The sequence below is a fragment of the Odontesthes bonariensis genome, chromosome 10 (genome assembly GCF_027942865.1).
Source record: "Odontesthes bonariensis isolate fOdoBon6 chromosome 10, fOdoBon6.hap1, whole genome shotgun sequence".
NCBI lineage: Eukaryota > Metazoa > Chordata > Actinopteri > Atheriniformes > Atherinopsidae > Odontesthes > Odontesthes bonariensis.
Window position 1 is genome coordinate 28,938,521 of NC_134515.1, and position 18,851 is coordinate 28,957,371.

The 18,851-nt window shown below is 42.4% G+C and overlaps 1 protein-coding gene across 1 annotated transcript; it reads right to left on the reverse strand.

Moving 5' to 3' along the window:
* Positions 1–10,046: 10,046 nt before the first annotated feature.
* On the reverse strand, positions 10,047–16,406 carry tuba5 (tubulin alpha 5). The gene is made up of 5 exons (XM_075475170.1): positions 16,244–16,406; positions 14,885–15,110; positions 12,147–12,295; positions 10,714–11,394; positions 10,047–10,638 (listed from the first exon to the last, which is right to left on the reverse strand). Exons 1-5 carry the CDS (start codon positions 16,244–16,246, stop codon positions 10,345–10,347), a joined length of 1,353 nt encoding a protein of 450 aa, XP_075331285.1. The 5' UTR covers positions 16,247–16,406; the 3' UTR covers positions 10,047–10,344.
* Positions 16,407–18,851: the final 2,445 nt, after the last annotated feature.

Genomic DNA, 18,851 nt, shown 5'->3' on the forward strand with positions numbered 1-18,851 from the left:
ACACAGGAAGCGGTGGGCAGCCAATAACAGCGCTCGGGGAGCATGGGGGTAAGGGTACGTGCCTTGCTCAAGGGCACCTCAGCCGTGGCAAGGAGGTGAACTGCCACGCCTCCAGCTGTCAGTCCATCAATCCTTTTGAGCTGCAAATCGGTTTGATAAGAAGTAAAGTAGGTTAATCAACACATCGAGTTAAATATATCACAGTTGATTCAATCCAATTCAATCAGCATATCGGTCACACCTTCCAACATGATTTCACTGATGGTAACAAAGTGTATTTCTCTGAAGTGGACCAGCCAATTAAAGTGCATGCACGCTGTATCATTGGATGCTGTTTCATTCACAGTTGTAGTCGTAAAGTTAAGTTGTCATTGAAATATTCTCTGTGTTTTCACTGATAAAAACCCGCAATACACTGAAAACCAGATGGCTCTTGGCATTTCCTTTACTTTTTGAACATTTACACACCACTGGCGGCACCTGGGCTCTGCATTATGAGCATATAACCATGATTCTTAATTACCTCTGGTGCTTTTACTACAGTAGAATTTAAAAGCAACATTTTTACTTGTGCGTTCCAAATGCAGACAAGCCTCCATGGTGATGACACGATCCCTCATGGTTTATAAGAGTTTGTATTTCTATGTAGAACACTAAAAATTGGTTACTGACTTTTCCCACAATACCATAAACCCACAAGAGGTGACACCTAACTGTGGGCAACACCAGTGATTATTATCGCATCTTGTTGAAAAAAAGTATTTAAATTTTAATTTAAATCTATAAATAAATATTTTCTACTGTTATTTGTTTACGACCGCGCGGATGGATATGGGCAGGTGACTCCTCCATGGCCACCGGGACTTGTTGTTTAAATAGCCAAAGTGAGAAGTTTCATTGGATGTTTCTCACAAAAGCTTCAAAACATCTGCCGCTGAACAGCAGAACAACCACAGACACTTTGTCAGTTTTAGAAAAACTGGATTCGGTTAAAAACACACAACAGTTCTATAAAAAATAAATAAATAAAAGAAACCTATCAAAAATGAGACATGGCACATACAGTTGCCTGCTTTGTTTTGTATGGTTTAATTGATATCTGGGAGGTTTCTTAAAAAAATAATGCCACGAATAGATTTAATCATCAGTTAACTAACAAACTAAGCTATAGTTTTGTTTGGATTTAGATTTAGGCTGTTTCTTCCTGTCCCTTCAAAATAACACCAGGATGTTGAGATCAGAGCTCTGTGGGAGCCACACCATCTGCTGCTCAATTGTTTTTCTGGTTGATTGTTCTTCATGATGGTCATCTGTTAGCTGCCTCTGTGATGGTTCAATGTGATAGATAGGAGTATACGGCCACTCAAATTTAAAACGAATGCACTTCAAAGGTCTTAAAGTAGAAGTGAATGCGTTGTATGCTACAAATGACAAATGTTGCCTTTATTTCAAGCACCCCCGTGGAATTAATTCCTGGACTTTATTGCTCTATCCTTAACACCCAGTTGTAACACATACACAAAACTAAACTTTGTGTGACATGTTTTTGTATTTCCTGTAGTGAACACTCACCTTTCAGACTTTCCAAAACTTTAGTCACAGTATAATGATAAATGTAAAATGTCACATTGAATTAGAAACATCAATGGTCTTAGTTTTTGTGATCTTGCCTCACTGGTAACAAATCCAACCATGTTATGCCCAGGCATCTTATGAGATTCTAAAGCAATAGTCCTGACATTGTAAGATATTGTGTGTTAAATTGAAAATTATGCAAATATACAATATTCTGAGCAGGCCCCTTTGAATAGCTCCAAAACACACTTTGTCCTGGTTTAAATTTTTTAGAAATTTTCCAAATCTTTTGAATTGTTCATAAAGATTATGTTAAACTGATGATGTTGCATCTATTCATTTTCCATACATTTCCACAATAGGCCAACTACTGACACTCGGAAACTTTTTTACATTTTCAAAACTCTACTTAATCCTCCGCCACCTGCTACCAATCTGACGACAGACACCTTTGCCTCAGTCTTTACTGACAAAGTGGCAGTTATAAGCAAACAGTTTACTGAACTGCCCACACCCGAACCTTGTACCACAAAATTGACATGCAGAAGTCCTACTGCATCATTTTCTTCATTCACCCCTCTCGCTGAGAGCTGTGTGTCTAAACTCCTCACATGTTGCCGTGTGCCTGCTGGACCTACATGCCCACTGGACCCTGTTCCTACTAATCTATTCCAATCCATCGCTCCTACTGTAACTGCAGCAGTCACACATGTGATTAATGCTTCACTGACACATTTCCTACCACATTCAAACAAGCTCGCGGGTTACACCGCTGCTCAAGAAACCGGTTGTAGCCGAAACCGTGGTCTGTCCTGGGACCATGGTCTTTGGCACAGACTGGTTACTGCCACGAGGGGCGCTAGAGACACGGACCAGTTGATCCCTGACACAGACCAGTGGTCCCTACCACTAGGAGCGCTAAAAATACTGGTCCTGCAGCTTCTCAGTGGTCTGTCCCGTGGTCCTTATGGTGTGAATCAGTTAGTGAGTGGTCTGTGAAGCGGCTTTTGTAATTTTAATACATCTTCTCCCTTTTTGGTCATGGTGGCAGCACTGTTTGATGAATAAACCAGCTCCTAGTGGTCACAAATTTGTTCTCCGCCTTTAACCCATCCAGGTTGGAACCTGTTGTAACACACATGCACATGCACAGCTTCACACACTCATAAGCCGCTTTCGGACAGAGCCGTTATAAGAACGCAGTTATAAGAACGGTCCTCCTCGAATTCCGTTCTGATAACTGTCCTTCCCCAGCGGAACTGTTTCAGTCTGCATTCGCACATGAGTCGGGACCAGGTCGGGACTGATGCGCCGCGCGCAGCCATCTGCGTCAGTGACGTGCGGCGTTATAGTTGACGCGTCTGTCACGACGGTGGCGGACCGTGACGTCAAAATGACGTTTCAGGCATGGCGCATCGCGTTGTCGTGCACCAGTCGATTTTTGTAACTTTGCTGCGCCGAGAACAACGAACCGGATGGACCGATGTGAGACCAGGCTCAGTGCTCAGTGAGGCAGAGGTGTGGACTCGAGTCATGTGACTTGGACTCGAGTCAGACTCGAGTCATGAATTTGATGACTTTAAGGCGCTAGCATGGTTGACGCATCTGTCACGGCGGTTGCGGACCGTGACGTCAAAATTATGTATCAGGCATGGCGCTTCTCTTGAAAAGACGGCGCAGCGCGTTGTCGCGCACCAGTCGATTATTGCACAGGCATATGAAAATAGTAAAACAATTTCAATGCGTTAGCTAAACCTTCTATATCAAGAGTGCCTATCATGATGCTGGGAACAGAATCTCTTTCCTAGAATAATGCAACCTTCATTTCTCAACTGATCATAACTTCGCAATGAGCACATTTCAAAATATCATGCCTCAAAGAACCCTGGTGTTTTTGAGCAAATCTGAGAAGAATTGCAGTCTGGGAGGGAACACTCATCAATGTCCACACAGCTAAAGTCTGGTGAACAGTTGTAACTTTGGCGACAGCAAGAAGAGTCGATGCAGACGTTTGTATTGTAGCAGGTAAGACCATCGCCTACAAAACCCTCTTTACAGAAACATGAGAAGGCTTTGCTGGCGAAAGAGTCAGCTCTTCCTCGTGACTCCAAGCAGGTGGCTTCCCTATGGCATGTGTCACAGCTGAAAACAAGCTTCCCTGAGAAAAATATTGGGAGAATTTTATGTACACTCATGAAAACTTTTACCTGCAAGTGATGTCACATCTATTAAATCTGTCTGATTCAAGAATATCTTTGTAGTAAGTCAGTGTTATTATTTCTAAATAAATTTGTAACCTGTCAGTATCTTCAGACAAAGGCTATGTTTTGAAAAAATTCTTCTTTTCGCTACATAAAGCGGAAAGAGCCTTGTGTGTATGCTAGTGTAAGTTTTTCTAAGTTTCTTTGCTAAATCAAAATCTGCTGTTTTGCAAGTGATCGAAACCCATCCGTGGGGAAACCTGTTGCCAAGTAACCTCGGTTGGGCCTTCGGAAAACAATCAGAGTAATCAGGGGCTGTGAACGGGCGGTCCCTCCCCTCTCTGAAACCATTCTTGGTTAACTCTTGGTGGGCGGGCTCAGCCAACCACGAGTTGCCTCAGGGGTTACGCCTGACCATTCTCGTTTTAAGACATTTTTGGGTAAAGACATACGTGTCTACTTGCGCGTAGGTTTCACACAACCAAACGGCACTGCAACCTTAATAACCTCCGCTCTCTAACTTTGCAATTTCAAAATATCACGCCTCAATGTATACAAGGACTACATGATCCGGCACCTCTTGGTTTTGGCCTGTCTGTGTACCGGGACTTACTTGGGCTGATCCTGTACCTCTCGTATAGAAAAAAATATTAATATTAAAAAAAAAAGTTGAAAAAAAATGGCGAGGAGATAGAGGTTGGCTAATTTTGCTGTGATGAGATATACTTGAACTAAGAAGTCTGACAACGCCACCCTGGGAATTACACCCAGGGAAATGTTCTACTATGTGAATATACTTTAAGGCACCCAGGTTCGCTCACCCAAGCAGGAGACGAGAATCCATTTACTAATACAAATATTTATTTATACACAAAAAGTAATATAAAAATATGAGCAATTAAAAATACAGTCCTTGGTGTGGATAGGCCCGCCAGTGGTGGGGCTAGCAATGCGAGAGTAGGGGCATCAGTCACGTCACCTCACACAGTCACATAAAATGAGGAAGGCCCACGTCCACAAGTACAGGGCTAAACACAGCACACAAAAAGGAGATGCCCCCACTGGCAGAGGCGAGCCACCACCGCATTAGGCCATCAGCACCTAAAGAAGGCGGAATAAAAAGGGAGTAACAGGTCAGAGGGTTTTCCAGAACATCAATATAAACCAAGATCTTATATCCAACACAGTTACTCCGTGAATTAAAATCCCACTCACACGTTAAAATGAATAAAAACCAAAAGACAACACAACCCAAATAAGCAAAACAACCAAAATAGGCAAAACAGCAGCAGAGCTCCAGCTAAGGTATTAGCTCAGCTTCACAGGTGTAGGCCAGTGGCACCAGGATTAGTTGTTGTGAAAGGCTGCAGCAGAAGGCCTCAATTAAGTCTTTTTTTTATTGTCAGATGCACAGAACAACAGTCGGACTGGGCACTGAAATTCTTAGGACAGGACACCGTACAGCAAGTACCATAACAGGACATAACATGCCGTAACATGACATGACATAAGTACTCTGACAATAACAATAAATAGGCAACATGGATACTGCAAAATATACATTTTACGCTAATTACTAGACTATACTGAACATATAATACACATGATAGCCTATGCTAATCTAAGACCTATACTAACCTAGAAACACAAGATAAAATAAAAATACAATATTGTGCAATATTGCATGTTGCTGTGCAAACAGCAGTGGAGGTAGGCATGTGTAAAGTGTCGAGTGTGAAAGTGATGAGAGTGCAATTATAGTCCATTTAGAAGCCTGATGGCCTTAGGAAAAAAACTGTTCTGCATTCTGCGGGTGCGAGACCGGATGCTTCTGTACCGCCTACCAGAACGCAGCATGGTGAACAGTCTGAAGGATGGTTGATGGCAGTCTTTTAGGATCCTGCCAGCTCTACGAAGACATCTTGTGTGATAGATGTCCTGAAGGGTTGGGAGTTTCCTACAAATGATGCACTCAGCAGATCGGACCACACTGCGTAGGGCCTTAAAGTCCATGGCTTGGCAGCTCCCGAACCACACTGAGATGCTACCAGTCAGGATGCTTTCTATAGTGCACCTATAAAAGTTGGTAAGGATGACTGGGTTCATGCCAAATTTCTTGAGTCTCCTCAGGAAGAAGAGGCGTTTCCGGGCAGCTTTGACCACCTTGTCCGTGTGGGCAGACCAGGTGAGATCATGGCTAATATTTACCCCAAGGAACTTGAAGCAGCTGACCTTTTCTACTTCAGATCCATTGATGTGAAGGGGTGCATGCTCTACCCCCTGTCGCCTCCTAAAGTCCACAATCATCTCCTTAGTTTTGCTGATGTTGAGAGAGAGGTGATTCTCCTGACACCATGTTGTTAGGGTGTCAACCTCCTCTCTGTAGACTGACTCGTCATTGTTAGTGATGAGGCCCACGATGGTTGTGTCATCAGCAAACTTCACGATGAGGTTGGAATTGTGCGTTGTCACACAGTCATGTGTGAACAAGGAGAACAGGAGGGGGCTGAGCACACAACCCTGGGGGGTGCCAGTGTTTGTGACCACTGTGGCTGAAGTAAGGTCACCGAGTCTCACCACCTGTGGCCTCCCCATCAGGAAGCTGTAGATCCATTTGCAGAGGGAGGTGTTTAGTCCCAGGTCTACAAGCTTGGAGTCTGGAGGGGATGATGGTGTTGAACGCTGAACTGTAATCAATGAACAGCATCCTCGCATACGAATCCCTCTTTTCCAGGTGGGAGAGAGCAGTGTGCACTGTCAGGGCGATGGCGTCATCTGTAGACCTGTTGGACCGGTATGCAAACTGCATCGGGTCCAGGGTGGGAGGGAGTGAGGAGCAGATGAACGATTTGACCAGCCACTCAAAGCACTTCATGATGACAGAGGTCAATGCTATCGGGCGATAGTCATTCATGCTGGTGGCTTTAGTCTACTTAGGCACAGGGACGATGGTGGTCCTCTTTAAGCAGGTGGGGAGTACGGATAGGCTGAGGGAGAGGTTGAAGATATCACTGAACCCTGCAAGCTGGTCAGCGCACCCCCTGAGGGCCCTACCTGAAATTCCATCAGGGCCCGGGGCCTTGCGAGGGTTGGCCTTTTTGAGGCACTGCCTCACCTCCGCTACAGACAGAGTAGGCATACTGCTGTCACGGTCATCAGGTAGTTCCACTACAGGGGGGTCACTGGCCTTCTCAAAGCGAGCATAGAAGGCGTTCAGCTCGTCTGGTTGTAGTGCAGAGGACTGGGTTTCACTGCAGCCCCTCCCTTTGTACTCTGTGATGGCTTGTAGTCCACTCCACATGCGCATTGTCAGAGCCATGGTAGCTGGACTCCACCCTGGTCCAGTAGGTCCTTTTAGCAATTTTTTTGGCCCTCAAGAGGTCATATCTGGCCTTCCTGTACTGATCAGGATCCCCTGAGTTAAAGGTGGCAGACCTGGCTCTGAGGCTGGCCTGGACCGCTGTAACAACCCAGGGCTTCTGATTCGGGAAGGACCGGACAGCCCTCTTGGGAACCATATCATCAATGCAGTGATGAATGTAACTAGTAACAGTGTCTGTATACTCGTTGATGTCCTCATCTGCTGCCTCCCGGAACATCAGCCAGTCAGTGGTGTCAAAACAGTCCTGGAGAGCCTCCATACTCTCATCACACCATTGATAGACTGTCCGCATAACTGGTCTGACCTGTTTCAGCTTTTGTCTGTATGTGGGGAGGAGAAGGATGGAGGTGTGATCTGCTTCTCCAAAAGCAGGGGAGGGGTCAGGCTCGGACTGGCAATCTGTGCGACCGGGCAAATAGTCAAGTTGTGTGTGTGAGTGTGTATTTTTCCTATGGGTACATGCCATTGACTGTATGAGCGGTCTGTGCTCGTTTTTTTAATTTATTTAATTAGATTGGAGATACTAATTAATACTGAGAGGGGGGGGCTGGTCCCGGGGAAAATTGCCAGGGCCGATTTTTTTTCCCAGTCCGACCCTGGGAGGGGTTTATAACTGCCCCGGAATGCAGTATAGCAGTGATCAAGGGTCTGGTCTCCACGTGTAGGGAATTCAATGTGCTTCCTACTGCTCCTGGTTTTAATTAGACTTCTATTTTTTCGCAGTCTATCTTTGTAACGTCTGTTAAGCTTATTGTATGTTATAAATGTTGTATTTTGATCGTGTCTTCAAATGTTTTTGTGGGTTTTTTTTGTCTCGGCTATATTGTATCTGAGGTTGTTTCCTCAACACATCTTCGAGTTTAAATAAAGGTTATGACTAGTGTGTCACCTGCTGTGTCAAAGGGGAAGTAGTGGTACTCTGTCCTGCATCATCTTTATTTCTGTTAATCCATGCTTCATACCATCAAATTAGGACTACTATAATAAGAGAAATGAATAACAATAACTGGTTCCTCTTAACTCACAAAATCCGGGTAATATGAATGGATGCCACTGCCGTTGTCTGTCCATTGATCAGAGCTTACTGGAAGATCATCATCTCGTTTTGTGTCGCGATATCACGGGGCGGAAATGCAATCTCACAATGGTCTTACCAGAAGTAAAATTTACCCGAGCGTTTTGGTCCGTTTTAATCTCTATGTGGATGTTTTCAATGTGTCTCTTCGCTACAGGTAGATAGTTGACAGGGTTAAAAGTATGCGTGATTATATCGCCAAACTCCCCCTCTACTCGAACCGTTCATAAGAGAGGAGCATTAGCATCACGGACTTGCGGAGCAACAACGTCGCTGGAGCAATAAAGCTGGTAGAATCCTGATTTTAAATCCATCGGACAAGGGGTCCTCCTTTTATCAAACACAATCCATTCACCAGGCTCCACACCTAGCATGTAGCTCAATGGCCGATTAAATCGTAGATGATACTGGCCACCTGCCGGGTACTTGAGTCTATTTTCAACTGTGTCCAGGACTAAGTAAATATCAGAACCTATTTTTCTAAGGTGGCCCTCAATCTCTGCCTTGAGTTGAAACAAATCCTTGAAGTGTCCACACCCTATATTCTGGCGATAGAAGTTTTCCACCCCTGCCTTCCTCCATTCAAAATAAGCCTGATTCTTTGGGGCATTGTGCCACATGTGTGGATAGGAAATCTCTGTCAAGGCAACTTGCCACAAACCTTCCAAATCAATATGCTGCGCTAAATCCACACGGAAACTGGAACTAGTGTTATTCTTAAATACATTGAGACTGGTTAGAGGGTCTGGCGGCCTGTCCAGGGTGTACCCTGCCTCTTGCCCGATGACTGCTGGGATACACTCCAGCCCCCGCGCAACCCGACCGACGGACTCAGGGGGTATAGAAAATGGATGGATGGATGGATGGTTAGAGGGTAAGGTGATATAACACCCCTCGTGGGGTTCATGGTGTAATGTCACTGGTAAGGAGTAGTGGAGGGTTCTTTTATACTCTGTGAAGGTTGCTGGCTCTAACCCTGCTGTTGAATTTCTCAGGCCAATTTTTCCAACGGACAAAGACTTGTTTTACACCCTTGATGGTGCGTCGCTTTAATATCTTCTCCACTTGATACATCTTGTCTTTATTCAGTTTAACTCTTTGGAGCTCCTCCACATAGAAATAGCCTTCAATAGGCTCTCCATCAAAATCTTTGAGTTTGTATACAGGAGGAGATCGAGCAAACTGCTCGGTCACTGTAAATACTTCATCTGTAAAACTTTGTTCATATTTTTTGTCTAACACACGAAAAAAAACTTTTGACAAAAGGGCACTTTGGGCAGAAAGGGCCAAAGGGGCAGGTGCACCCCCCCTCCCCCCCACCCTCTGCACGTGCCTGTCACACGCATGTGCAGGGAGAACATGCATATTACACACAGAAAGGCCCCTGTCTTCCTGAGAGGCGACAGTGTTAACGATTACACCACCTTGCAGCCTGCTTCCTTATTTCATGTTCATCAAATGTGTAAGAACAGTTTTATGGAGAAGGTGACAGTCGGCACCTCTGTGCAGAGGAAAAGCAATGAAGTATTTTGTTATAGTTAGTTTCCCTGGATATTCACCCTGAGGTGTGCAAAGGTGGTATTTTGGGATTTGTAATGAGTTTGTGGTGACCACAGTGTCATCCTGGAGCACTGGCTCAATGTGTCACTAATGAGTATCACACACAAAAGTAAAAACTTTTGTTAAAATTGAACTTTATTTCAGAGCACAATTTAGATCAAATTTTAGTGGTAGCTTTTTTCCTACAAAACAAAAAATAAGGCAGCGAGAAAGGCTTAGTTTAAAGTCAAAGTCAAATTTATTTATATAGCACATGTCATGTACAAAACAATTCAAAGTGCTTTACATAAAATAAAAGCATTGCAGCAGGGAGTGGAAGAAGCATTAAAAAAGGAAGAAATAAAATAATTAAAATTTTATTAAAATTATTAAAAACAAGCAACAGTCTAGATAAGTTCAAAGATATCGTGCAGATTTCATGCATTGATGAGAAAATAAATGTTTTTAACCTGGATTTAAAAATGTCTACATTTGGTGAAAGTTTAGCTTTATCTTGTAAAACAATGAAAAAATCAGGTTACCAAAAACTGCTTTGCCACTGCAGCTAAGATTTAGACTTCTTCATCATCATTTTCAGAATCGGAGTTCATTTGGCCCAACTCTTCGTAATCCTTTTCCAGACAGGCCAGGTCCTCTCTGGCCTCTGCAAACTCGCCCTCCTCCATGCCTTCACCCACATACCAGTGAACGAACGCACGTTTAGCGTACATGAGGTCAAACTTGTGGTCCAGACGGGACCAGGCCTCAGAAATTGCAGTGGTGTTGCTCAGCATGCACACAGCTCTCTGGACTTTGGCCAGGTCTCCACCAGGGACTGCAGTTGGAGGTTGGTAATTAATGCCAACCTGTTGTGAATAAAAGTAAGATTAGACGGACAAAGTGTCTCAAGCTGCACTTTTTGCTTAAATAGTGTTGCTCACCTTGAAGCCAGTTGGGCACCAGTCGACAAACTGGATGGAGCGGCGGGTCTTCATACTTGCTATGGCAGAGTTTACATCCTTCGGGACAACATCTCCTCTGTACAGCATGCAGCATGCCATGTACTTGCCGTGACGAGGATCACACTTGACCATCTGATTGGCCGGTTCGAAGCAAGCACTGGTAATCTCTAACACAGTCAGCTGCTCATGGTAAGCCTTCTCTGCAGAGATGATGGGGGAGTACGTAACAAGAGGGAAGTGAATACGTGGAAATGGGACCAGGTTTGTCTGGAACTCCATCAGGTCAACATTGAGGGCGCCATCGAAACGAAGGGAGGCGGTGATTGAGGAAACAATCTGGCCGATCAGTCTGTTGAGGTTGATGTAACCAGGTCTCTCGATGTCCATGTTGCGACGGCATATGTCGTAGATGGCCTCGTTATCCACCATGAATGCGCAGTCAGAGTGCTCTAGGGTGGTGTGGGTGGTCAGGATGGCGTTGTAGGGCTCCACCACAGCAGTGGACACCTGGGGAGCTGGGTACACAGCAAACTCCAACTTGGACTTCTTACCGTAATCTAAAGAGAGACGCTCCATCAGGAGAGAGGTGAAGCCGGAGCCGGTGCCTCCTCCGAAGCTGTGAAAGACGAGGAAGCCCTGCAGGCCTGTGCACTGATCCGTCTAAAGAGAAGGACACAACAGAGTCAGGGGATTTACAGAAACTATTGTCAAGATTTTTACACTAACAGTGTATCAAATCTTACAGAGACTTATTAAAAATCTGCACTTTCCAGAGCTTTACAGCCAGTTTCTGCTCCTTGTTTATCTCTCTAAACCAAATTTCACTACTTTCATTCACTCTTACAGCACTCTTACAGCAGTTTGTATTTCAACAAGTGACTGCTGACAACAAAAATGTCAAACACATGCAGCTTCTACTCAGCCACAAACACACGAGAGAAAAGTTTGAGACTAACTAGTGAACATTCTGGAGCCTAGACCTGAGCTAAAAGGTTGATCAGGTGAAAAGAAATTCAAGGAAAGGAAACAATTTCCCAGACTTTCATCCACATTTAATTTTTTTCATCAATAAATAGGGTCAGCTATGAGTTTGGAAAATTGAAGGTTGTGGGGGAGTGGGGGTAATTTTCTAAGTAAAAGAATGGTATTTGGCAGGACACTGACAAATGGAGCATCTGCATGTCACAAGCGTGGACCATGATACACAGTTATAGTCTTAAATAAGTAGACCGTTAATCAAGTTCTTTTCGTGAATGTGTGTTTGCGTTTAAAATTGTCACGTCATTGTCTTACTTCCCCACACTTTTGAACATCAACCACAACTTTGACGGGTTCAAACATCGACCGTGGAGCAGATGTTGATTCCCAGCAATGGGATAGTAACTTCAACAAATGATGACATGTTTACTGACCATTTTCCGAATCCGCTCCATGACGCCATCAATAATCTCTTTGCCAACAGTGTAATGGCCACGGGCGTAGTTATTGGCTGCATCCTCCTTTCCAGAGATCAGCTGCTCAGGGTGGAAGAGCTCTCTGTACTTTCCGACCCTCACTTCATCTGGAGGAAAAAACATTTCATTCAGACCAAGCAACACCAAACATGATTATCTTTTATTTCCTCTTTTTTTTAAAATGATTTCCTTTAATAAATTCCAAATTTCCAAATAAAACAACTATATCAGATTGAAATCAAAAGCTTTATATGTAAAATTTAATAAAATATCTAGTCTTTCCATCCTAAAATGAGGACTTTATAAAAATATGATACGACATGGAGCCATGAGACTGACTGAACGTAGGAAGAGATTGAAAAAATTAAATATACCGGACATACAACATGGTCACTTCAGGTTCATAAGTAAAATAAGAGGAAGGATTAGAAAGATGTCAAATGTAGACTGATTAGTAAATTTGCGCTAACACACCCAAAAAGGAAGATGATATCAAATATCCTACAAATGCTGTTTAGCTTTTTTGGGTTCTTTTGTGCACATATGAGGGCGACATATTAAGAGAAGAACCACTCACATATTTGGGTATCTAAAGTGACCGACAACCAAACCAGAAACTCTGACTTATCAGTTATCACAATGTTGTCACTTTGATTGAGGCAGCCTAGATCTGAAAACACGAGTTTGAGCGAGATGTTCGGATATAGCCAGTTTGGATATCTGTGTGAACTAGACTGTAAAATTGTATGTTGTAGAAACAAATACCATAAGCATTTGTACAGCATACAATTTCTATTCCATATATATATTTTTAAGGCATTCAGTTTGCATGCTCCTTCTGATTAACCACAAAGTTAGCTTTTTATGAACTCCTCCATTGTTAGCTGCAGACAACAGCACCCATCATCACATTTAAGGGTAGAAGGGGGAAATGTTAGTGCAGGGCTTGAAATATGATTTGGTTATGTGCCTCTTGTCATCAGTAAAGTTAGCATGTTAGCATTGTAGTTGAAAACACACGTTCTGTAATTTGGGGAACAGTACTCACTTTGTGGTGTGTGGGTAACTGATATACTTTACTTTGGTGTCGCTAATGCTTGTGCCAAAGAAACTGCCACTGAAGTATTTTTCTCTCAATTTTCTGTGTGCAAAAGTGAGCTTTGATGCTATACGTATAAGCACAAAATGAACCGCGGTAAAAATCCAAAATATAGCTTTTGCTTGAACTTCTACACAGTTCTGGGATTCAAATAGTTTTAGAGGGCAAAACAAAGCTCTTCGTCTGTGCCTATTTTGAGCAGTTGCTAACTTGGCTCCCCCATCTGAGTTTCTCCCTACTTCTCCAAACTGAGAGGACTCTGACTGCTATCTACTGCAGGCAAGATACCGACAACTATATACTTCACATATTCACCTCAGAAAAAACGGAATATCCCTCTAAGACATGTTTAAGGAAAGTGCTGTGGTATCTTCATCGTTTTGCCACTTTTGACCAAAATATGTTACAGACCATTTTTTACTGTCTCTGGGAATTCTGTTTAGATGCAATTAAGAGTGGCGAAATATGTTTCCTTTATGAGTGCGCTGTACAGACACCAGAGAAAGAAAACTATCTGAGTAAACTCCCACTACTTATCTCAGCTTAGCTCAAGTCTTCGTACAATGATGGCTGGTGGGACTTCAAGCACTAAAAGGGGGGAAGGGACCACAACCAGAAACTGGCTACCTATCCTAAACCACACGTGTTCTAACAACTTTACAAAACGTGACAAAACTCAAGGGGATCCATCCATCAATCCATTAGTCGTTGGACAAATGAACTTTCCAGTATATTTCATGAAGTAGGTATACATATATAGAAATAAATTATCCTGTAGTGTCAAACAAATTAAGATAATATTATTTGAAAACTAGAAACAAAATTGGGCTGAAGAAATTCTGTACAAACCTAAACTTAGAATGTATTGTTTGATAAAGTCTGTCTACCAACCAGAGCACTATGTCACCCTGAACCTTACCAGAGCGCAGAGGTCTGTTTGTGCCCAATTGAGAAGTGGTATCTTGCCTCTGGCGGTTGAAACTGGACATTTACATGCAATCCCAGAGGAGAACAGAAAGTGTCACCTGTGTGACTTAAATGAGGTGGAAAATGAGATGCATTTAGTGTTTTACTGTCATTTTTACCATGAAGTTAGACTTAAGCTCTTCCTTAAATTGACCTTGGAATGTCATGATTTATTTTCTATGTCCGATGAGTGCCTTGCATATTTGTTTAGCAAGAAGGTGTTTTATTTAGCCCAATATGTGTTGGAAGCTTACCAACAGCGCAGGAGCGCGCTTTATGTTTAAGTGGGGTTGTTGTTTACTGAGGACTGTATACGCTGGATTATCAATTATGAAGATGTTCTTTTGACTATGGCTTTTTGTTGCTTGTGGTGTGTCTTGTAAGCCCATGCGGGCTGGGCACCTTTTTGGTGTATGACACCGTTTAATAAAATAAACAAAACAAACAAAACAAACTATACCCGCTTAATCTAACTGTAGGGTAACGGGGGGGGGGGGGAACTTCTTTAGCCCCAATGGTCATTTATTCAGAGAACAGGGTGGTTTACTGTCCACTTTGTCTTCCAGATTTAAAGCTACTTCTGCAGAAAATGTACCAAACATATTGGAAGAAAAGGAAGTACACTGCTCACCAATAACTGTGGGTTCTAGATCCACATATATAGCTCTTGGAACATGACGGCCGAAGCTCCCAGTGCTGAAGAAAGTATTAAATGGATCTTCACGAGAGTTTGGCTCATGAGGACCATCCAGGAAGACGCCATCAGGGCCAATGCCGTGCTCGAGGCAGAAGAGCTCCCAGCACGCATTTCCAGTCTGGACACCTGCCTGGCCCACATGGATAGAGATGCACTCTCTCTGTGGAGAAATAATGTTATGTAGAACGAAGGTGAACACACAAATTATGGTAAAAAAAACATTCTCTGGGGTAGAAAGAAACAGTAATAATTCCCAGCAGGGCAGTAACTCACTGGAAACATAAAGCTATACTTATAAACGCAGTCTTTTACATGAATTCTGCTGGAAGTTCTCTAAACTGTATCTGCATCATAAGGATCTCTAGACACCTGACATTTCATACTGCATTTCAAAGCAGAAGTCATACATGTGTAGTAATAGAAAATTTAAGTTGTTTCAGATACACATGATGTACATGAAAGTAAGAAAAGCAACTCTTATAACTCCAATAACCCCCATTTCATCATTCTGTTGAAACTTAATTAGCACTGAAGGAAGAAGTTAATGATGAATAATTGTAGCGAAAGAGAGAAAGATCAGACATTTGGCAGCCACAATTTAAACCATTACAGATAGATGCCTTCCAGCCAGAAATCTTTGATTAATTTCAACAGAGTCAGTTTTATGTTTAGGCTTTAAAATTCCTCAGAATGCTGTTCAGAGCGCAGGTAAAAATGTCTGTAATTCTGGATGTATTGTGCCCTGATTTTTCCTTTGTTAAGCGTGAACAATGTCAAAAACTTGAAAAGCTTCCAACGATCGAGTGTTCCATTTTCCATGGAACTTCCAGCATACATGTTTCAACATGTTGAGAATTTCATCTTGTTTTCCCAGTGTGGAGAAGATCCCCTTAGATGATTTTTCATTGTTGAGTGACATTTGCAAGGCATTTACGGACGCCAAAGAGAAATTGGCCATGAATGAATTCGATTTTTTATTTTTTTTAAATCGGTGTTTTCACAAATAAAATGGGTTAACAACCTGAAGATGAAGCCTGGCTGGGTGCTGGCAGTAAAGCGATGAGGATTTCTGATGAAAATGCATGTTATTCACTCAAACTACAGTACAGATAACATCCCCGAAACACAGTGTTGGAGGTGGTTTATAGGTTGGACAGATAATCACACATGCAGGGAACACAACCAAGTGATTAAGAAAAGTAGAATAGGCATAAATATATAGATATATAAAAATCTATGTATAATTTTTGGAAATAAAGGACCAAACACCAAGTTTCTAAAACATTCTCTTACCATGTTGATTCAGACGATGAAAGTAGTTCTGTTTTCAGAGTGTTTTTTTTAAAGTTAATTATTTGTTTGTAAGGCTCCAGACAGACTGTTTAATTCCTCTGCAGGGTCCCGGGACGTGTCTCCGCAGACCCAGTGCCGCTTTGCGTGTCACTCTTTATATGTGCGCCTGTCTGTCGGTGCTGATTCAGGGCTTCAGGAGGAGGGAGCTATTAGATGGAGGGAGGGAAGGATGGTAACTCTCCCTCCAAATTAAGCCACTGAAAGTGTTGTTCTTGTCAAGTGTTAGGCTTGCTGTCACTTGTTTGCTTGAGAAGAAAGATCATTTTGGCAGTATTCTGTCATCGTCGTCATTTTTCATGCTTTTGTTTCTATTTTGTGGGCTGGAACGAGGAGTATGGCTGCACACAGGCTTTTTCATCGATTTTCCTTTAAAATCATACACGGTTTAGCTTTTGTTCAGCAATGAGAGGTGAAAGAATAATGCATTTCCTTGATTTAATACACAATTCTGAGAATACTTCGCTCCAGATCTACTGCAGCACAGGAAACAAACAAACAAACCAAAAAAAAAACAACAATAAAAAACTTCCAAATGCAAGGTCTTATGTAAAGACCTTTAAGTTTTGGGCTGTGGTTCAAAACTTATTGCTTTGCATCATCAAAGATAAATATGGTTATTGTTGTTATTTATTTGAATCAAAGCCAGATGAACAAAAGTTTTTGTTACAAACATTACTGCAGTACTTCATCCCCTGCAGCTTAGTGCCTTCTGGTAAGAGAGAGAAAAGTGTAGGTTCTCTTATTTATTAAATTAACAAACCTAAATAAAATTTGTATATTCCATCTGGACACCCCCTACAGCATTCAGCAAGTTAAAAGTTCCAGTGTGTAGCTTTTATAGGGATCTATGGAGAGTGTGGAGGTAGGTCATGTAGGGTTGCATGTTGAGACAGGAGCGCCATCAACTAAAGAGTTTTTTAAAAATGATCAAATTTGTTGGAAAGGGGACGATATGGAGACAGGAAGAGAGAGAAAATACACCCTACTGAGTCAAATTTAATTATCCTGGCAGAGAACATAGTTTTAAACACTAGGCTGGATTATCAACTCTAATGCGCTACCTCTGCTCAGATTCCTGCACATTAAAATTGGGCGAGTTTGAATGTTTCAAATTCAAGAAAGCTCATGAACCTATTTGCGGTGACTGAGGCATCATTTTAGAGGCTCGTCCCACACTATTTGCATAAAAACAGGACTGTTAATGTCAGCATACAGGGTTCCTGCATACAGTAGGCAGCCTTGGTGCAACATATTCGACATCCTTGCAACATAAATAAACCAAGTTGCCCAAAATACAACTTGGCATGACGTCATATTTATTGATAGATCCCCATCTATGAGTCACATGACATCACCAGTTGTTGCCAAACTAGGAAAGCAACACCCTAATCCATTCATGACGATCTCTGGAGATTTTATCCACACTTTAACTTCCCAAAGGTTTGTAAAAGGACTTTTTAAAATCTAATTTCAATATATTTTATTATATATCTATTTAACTGTTCTGCAATTATTTACACTGCCGTAGTCTCATTTTATTGAGATCACTTGTGAAGTAACATTGAACTGAACTGAAATGAATAACAATGTCAGTTAGCTTACTGTAGATTCATGTTGCCAAAAGAATCTTTTTTTTTTTTGTTACTTTTGACCAAGCAATTTATATCAAGACACTGTTCAGGGCCTCTTCCATAGACGGTGCCATGGTGCAACCTCCATATTTCTACAGTGGCCCAGGAAGGACAAACCAAACACTGACTCCAGAGTGAGCCTTTTGCGTTTTATTTTCCTGTCACTCTCCTCTTAAGCTGTTTGCATGCACTGGCTTCCTGAAATGCTCTCGAGGTGTTCTGAAGGGCTGACGTGCAAATGCCAACGCCCGAGACATTCATGACTGATTTCTTACAGAGATCCCTCACTCCCAGAGTAAAATCCCTGGAAGATCAGTGGGCCACTGCAGAAGCATCATTTTCAGGAGCATTTTCTGCCCCTGTGCCATCTTGGAAGCTGATAAAAAATTCTGCCTCATTCTTCTTTGTGCTGACATGTATGTTGCGTTCCTCTTGCTCCTTGCTGTTTTGGATGCATTCAGATCCGTGCACTTCGGCTACCAACTCAAGAAGTCTCATCTGCTATTTTCAACGTGTTACAAAGAAAACAGTGATTTCCACAGCGTAATTTGTCTGCAGCATGTCCTGCCTCCTGTGAACTTTAGACAAGACGTTCCCCTGCACCCCATCTCTTGCATGTCTGGCAAAAGTTTCCCACTGTGAAACGCAAGTGTGAACAGCAGCAGCAGACAAAGTCTATGCCACATAGTCCACACATTCTCCTTCACCACTATGTCACCACATCCTACAACACACCCCTCAGTTTAACCTTAACCTTGATAAATGCAGGTGATGTCTCTGAGTGTCTTTACCAGCATTTTTTTTTTATTTGTGGTTAACGTGAGAGCTTTTCTTTTGTGAAATCAACATGAGTAGAGTTAAATTTAACCATAAGACCTCCAACAGAAAAACATTTGGTGGTTTGAACATTTTTTTTC

What these genes read in the sequence shown, in the direction of transcription:
- tuba5 (XM_075475170.1), bottom strand. An exon ending in TGGAGCGGATTCGGAAAATG is followed by an intron (nt 11,395 to 12,146) that starts GTCAGTAAACAT and finishes CCTTCTCTTTAG; the next exon opens with ACGGATCAGTGCACAGGCCT. An exon ending in GGTGCCCAACTGGCTTCAAG is followed by an intron (nt 10,639 to 10,713) that starts GTGAGCAACACT and finishes TATTCACAACAG; the next exon opens with GTTGGCATTAATTACCAACC.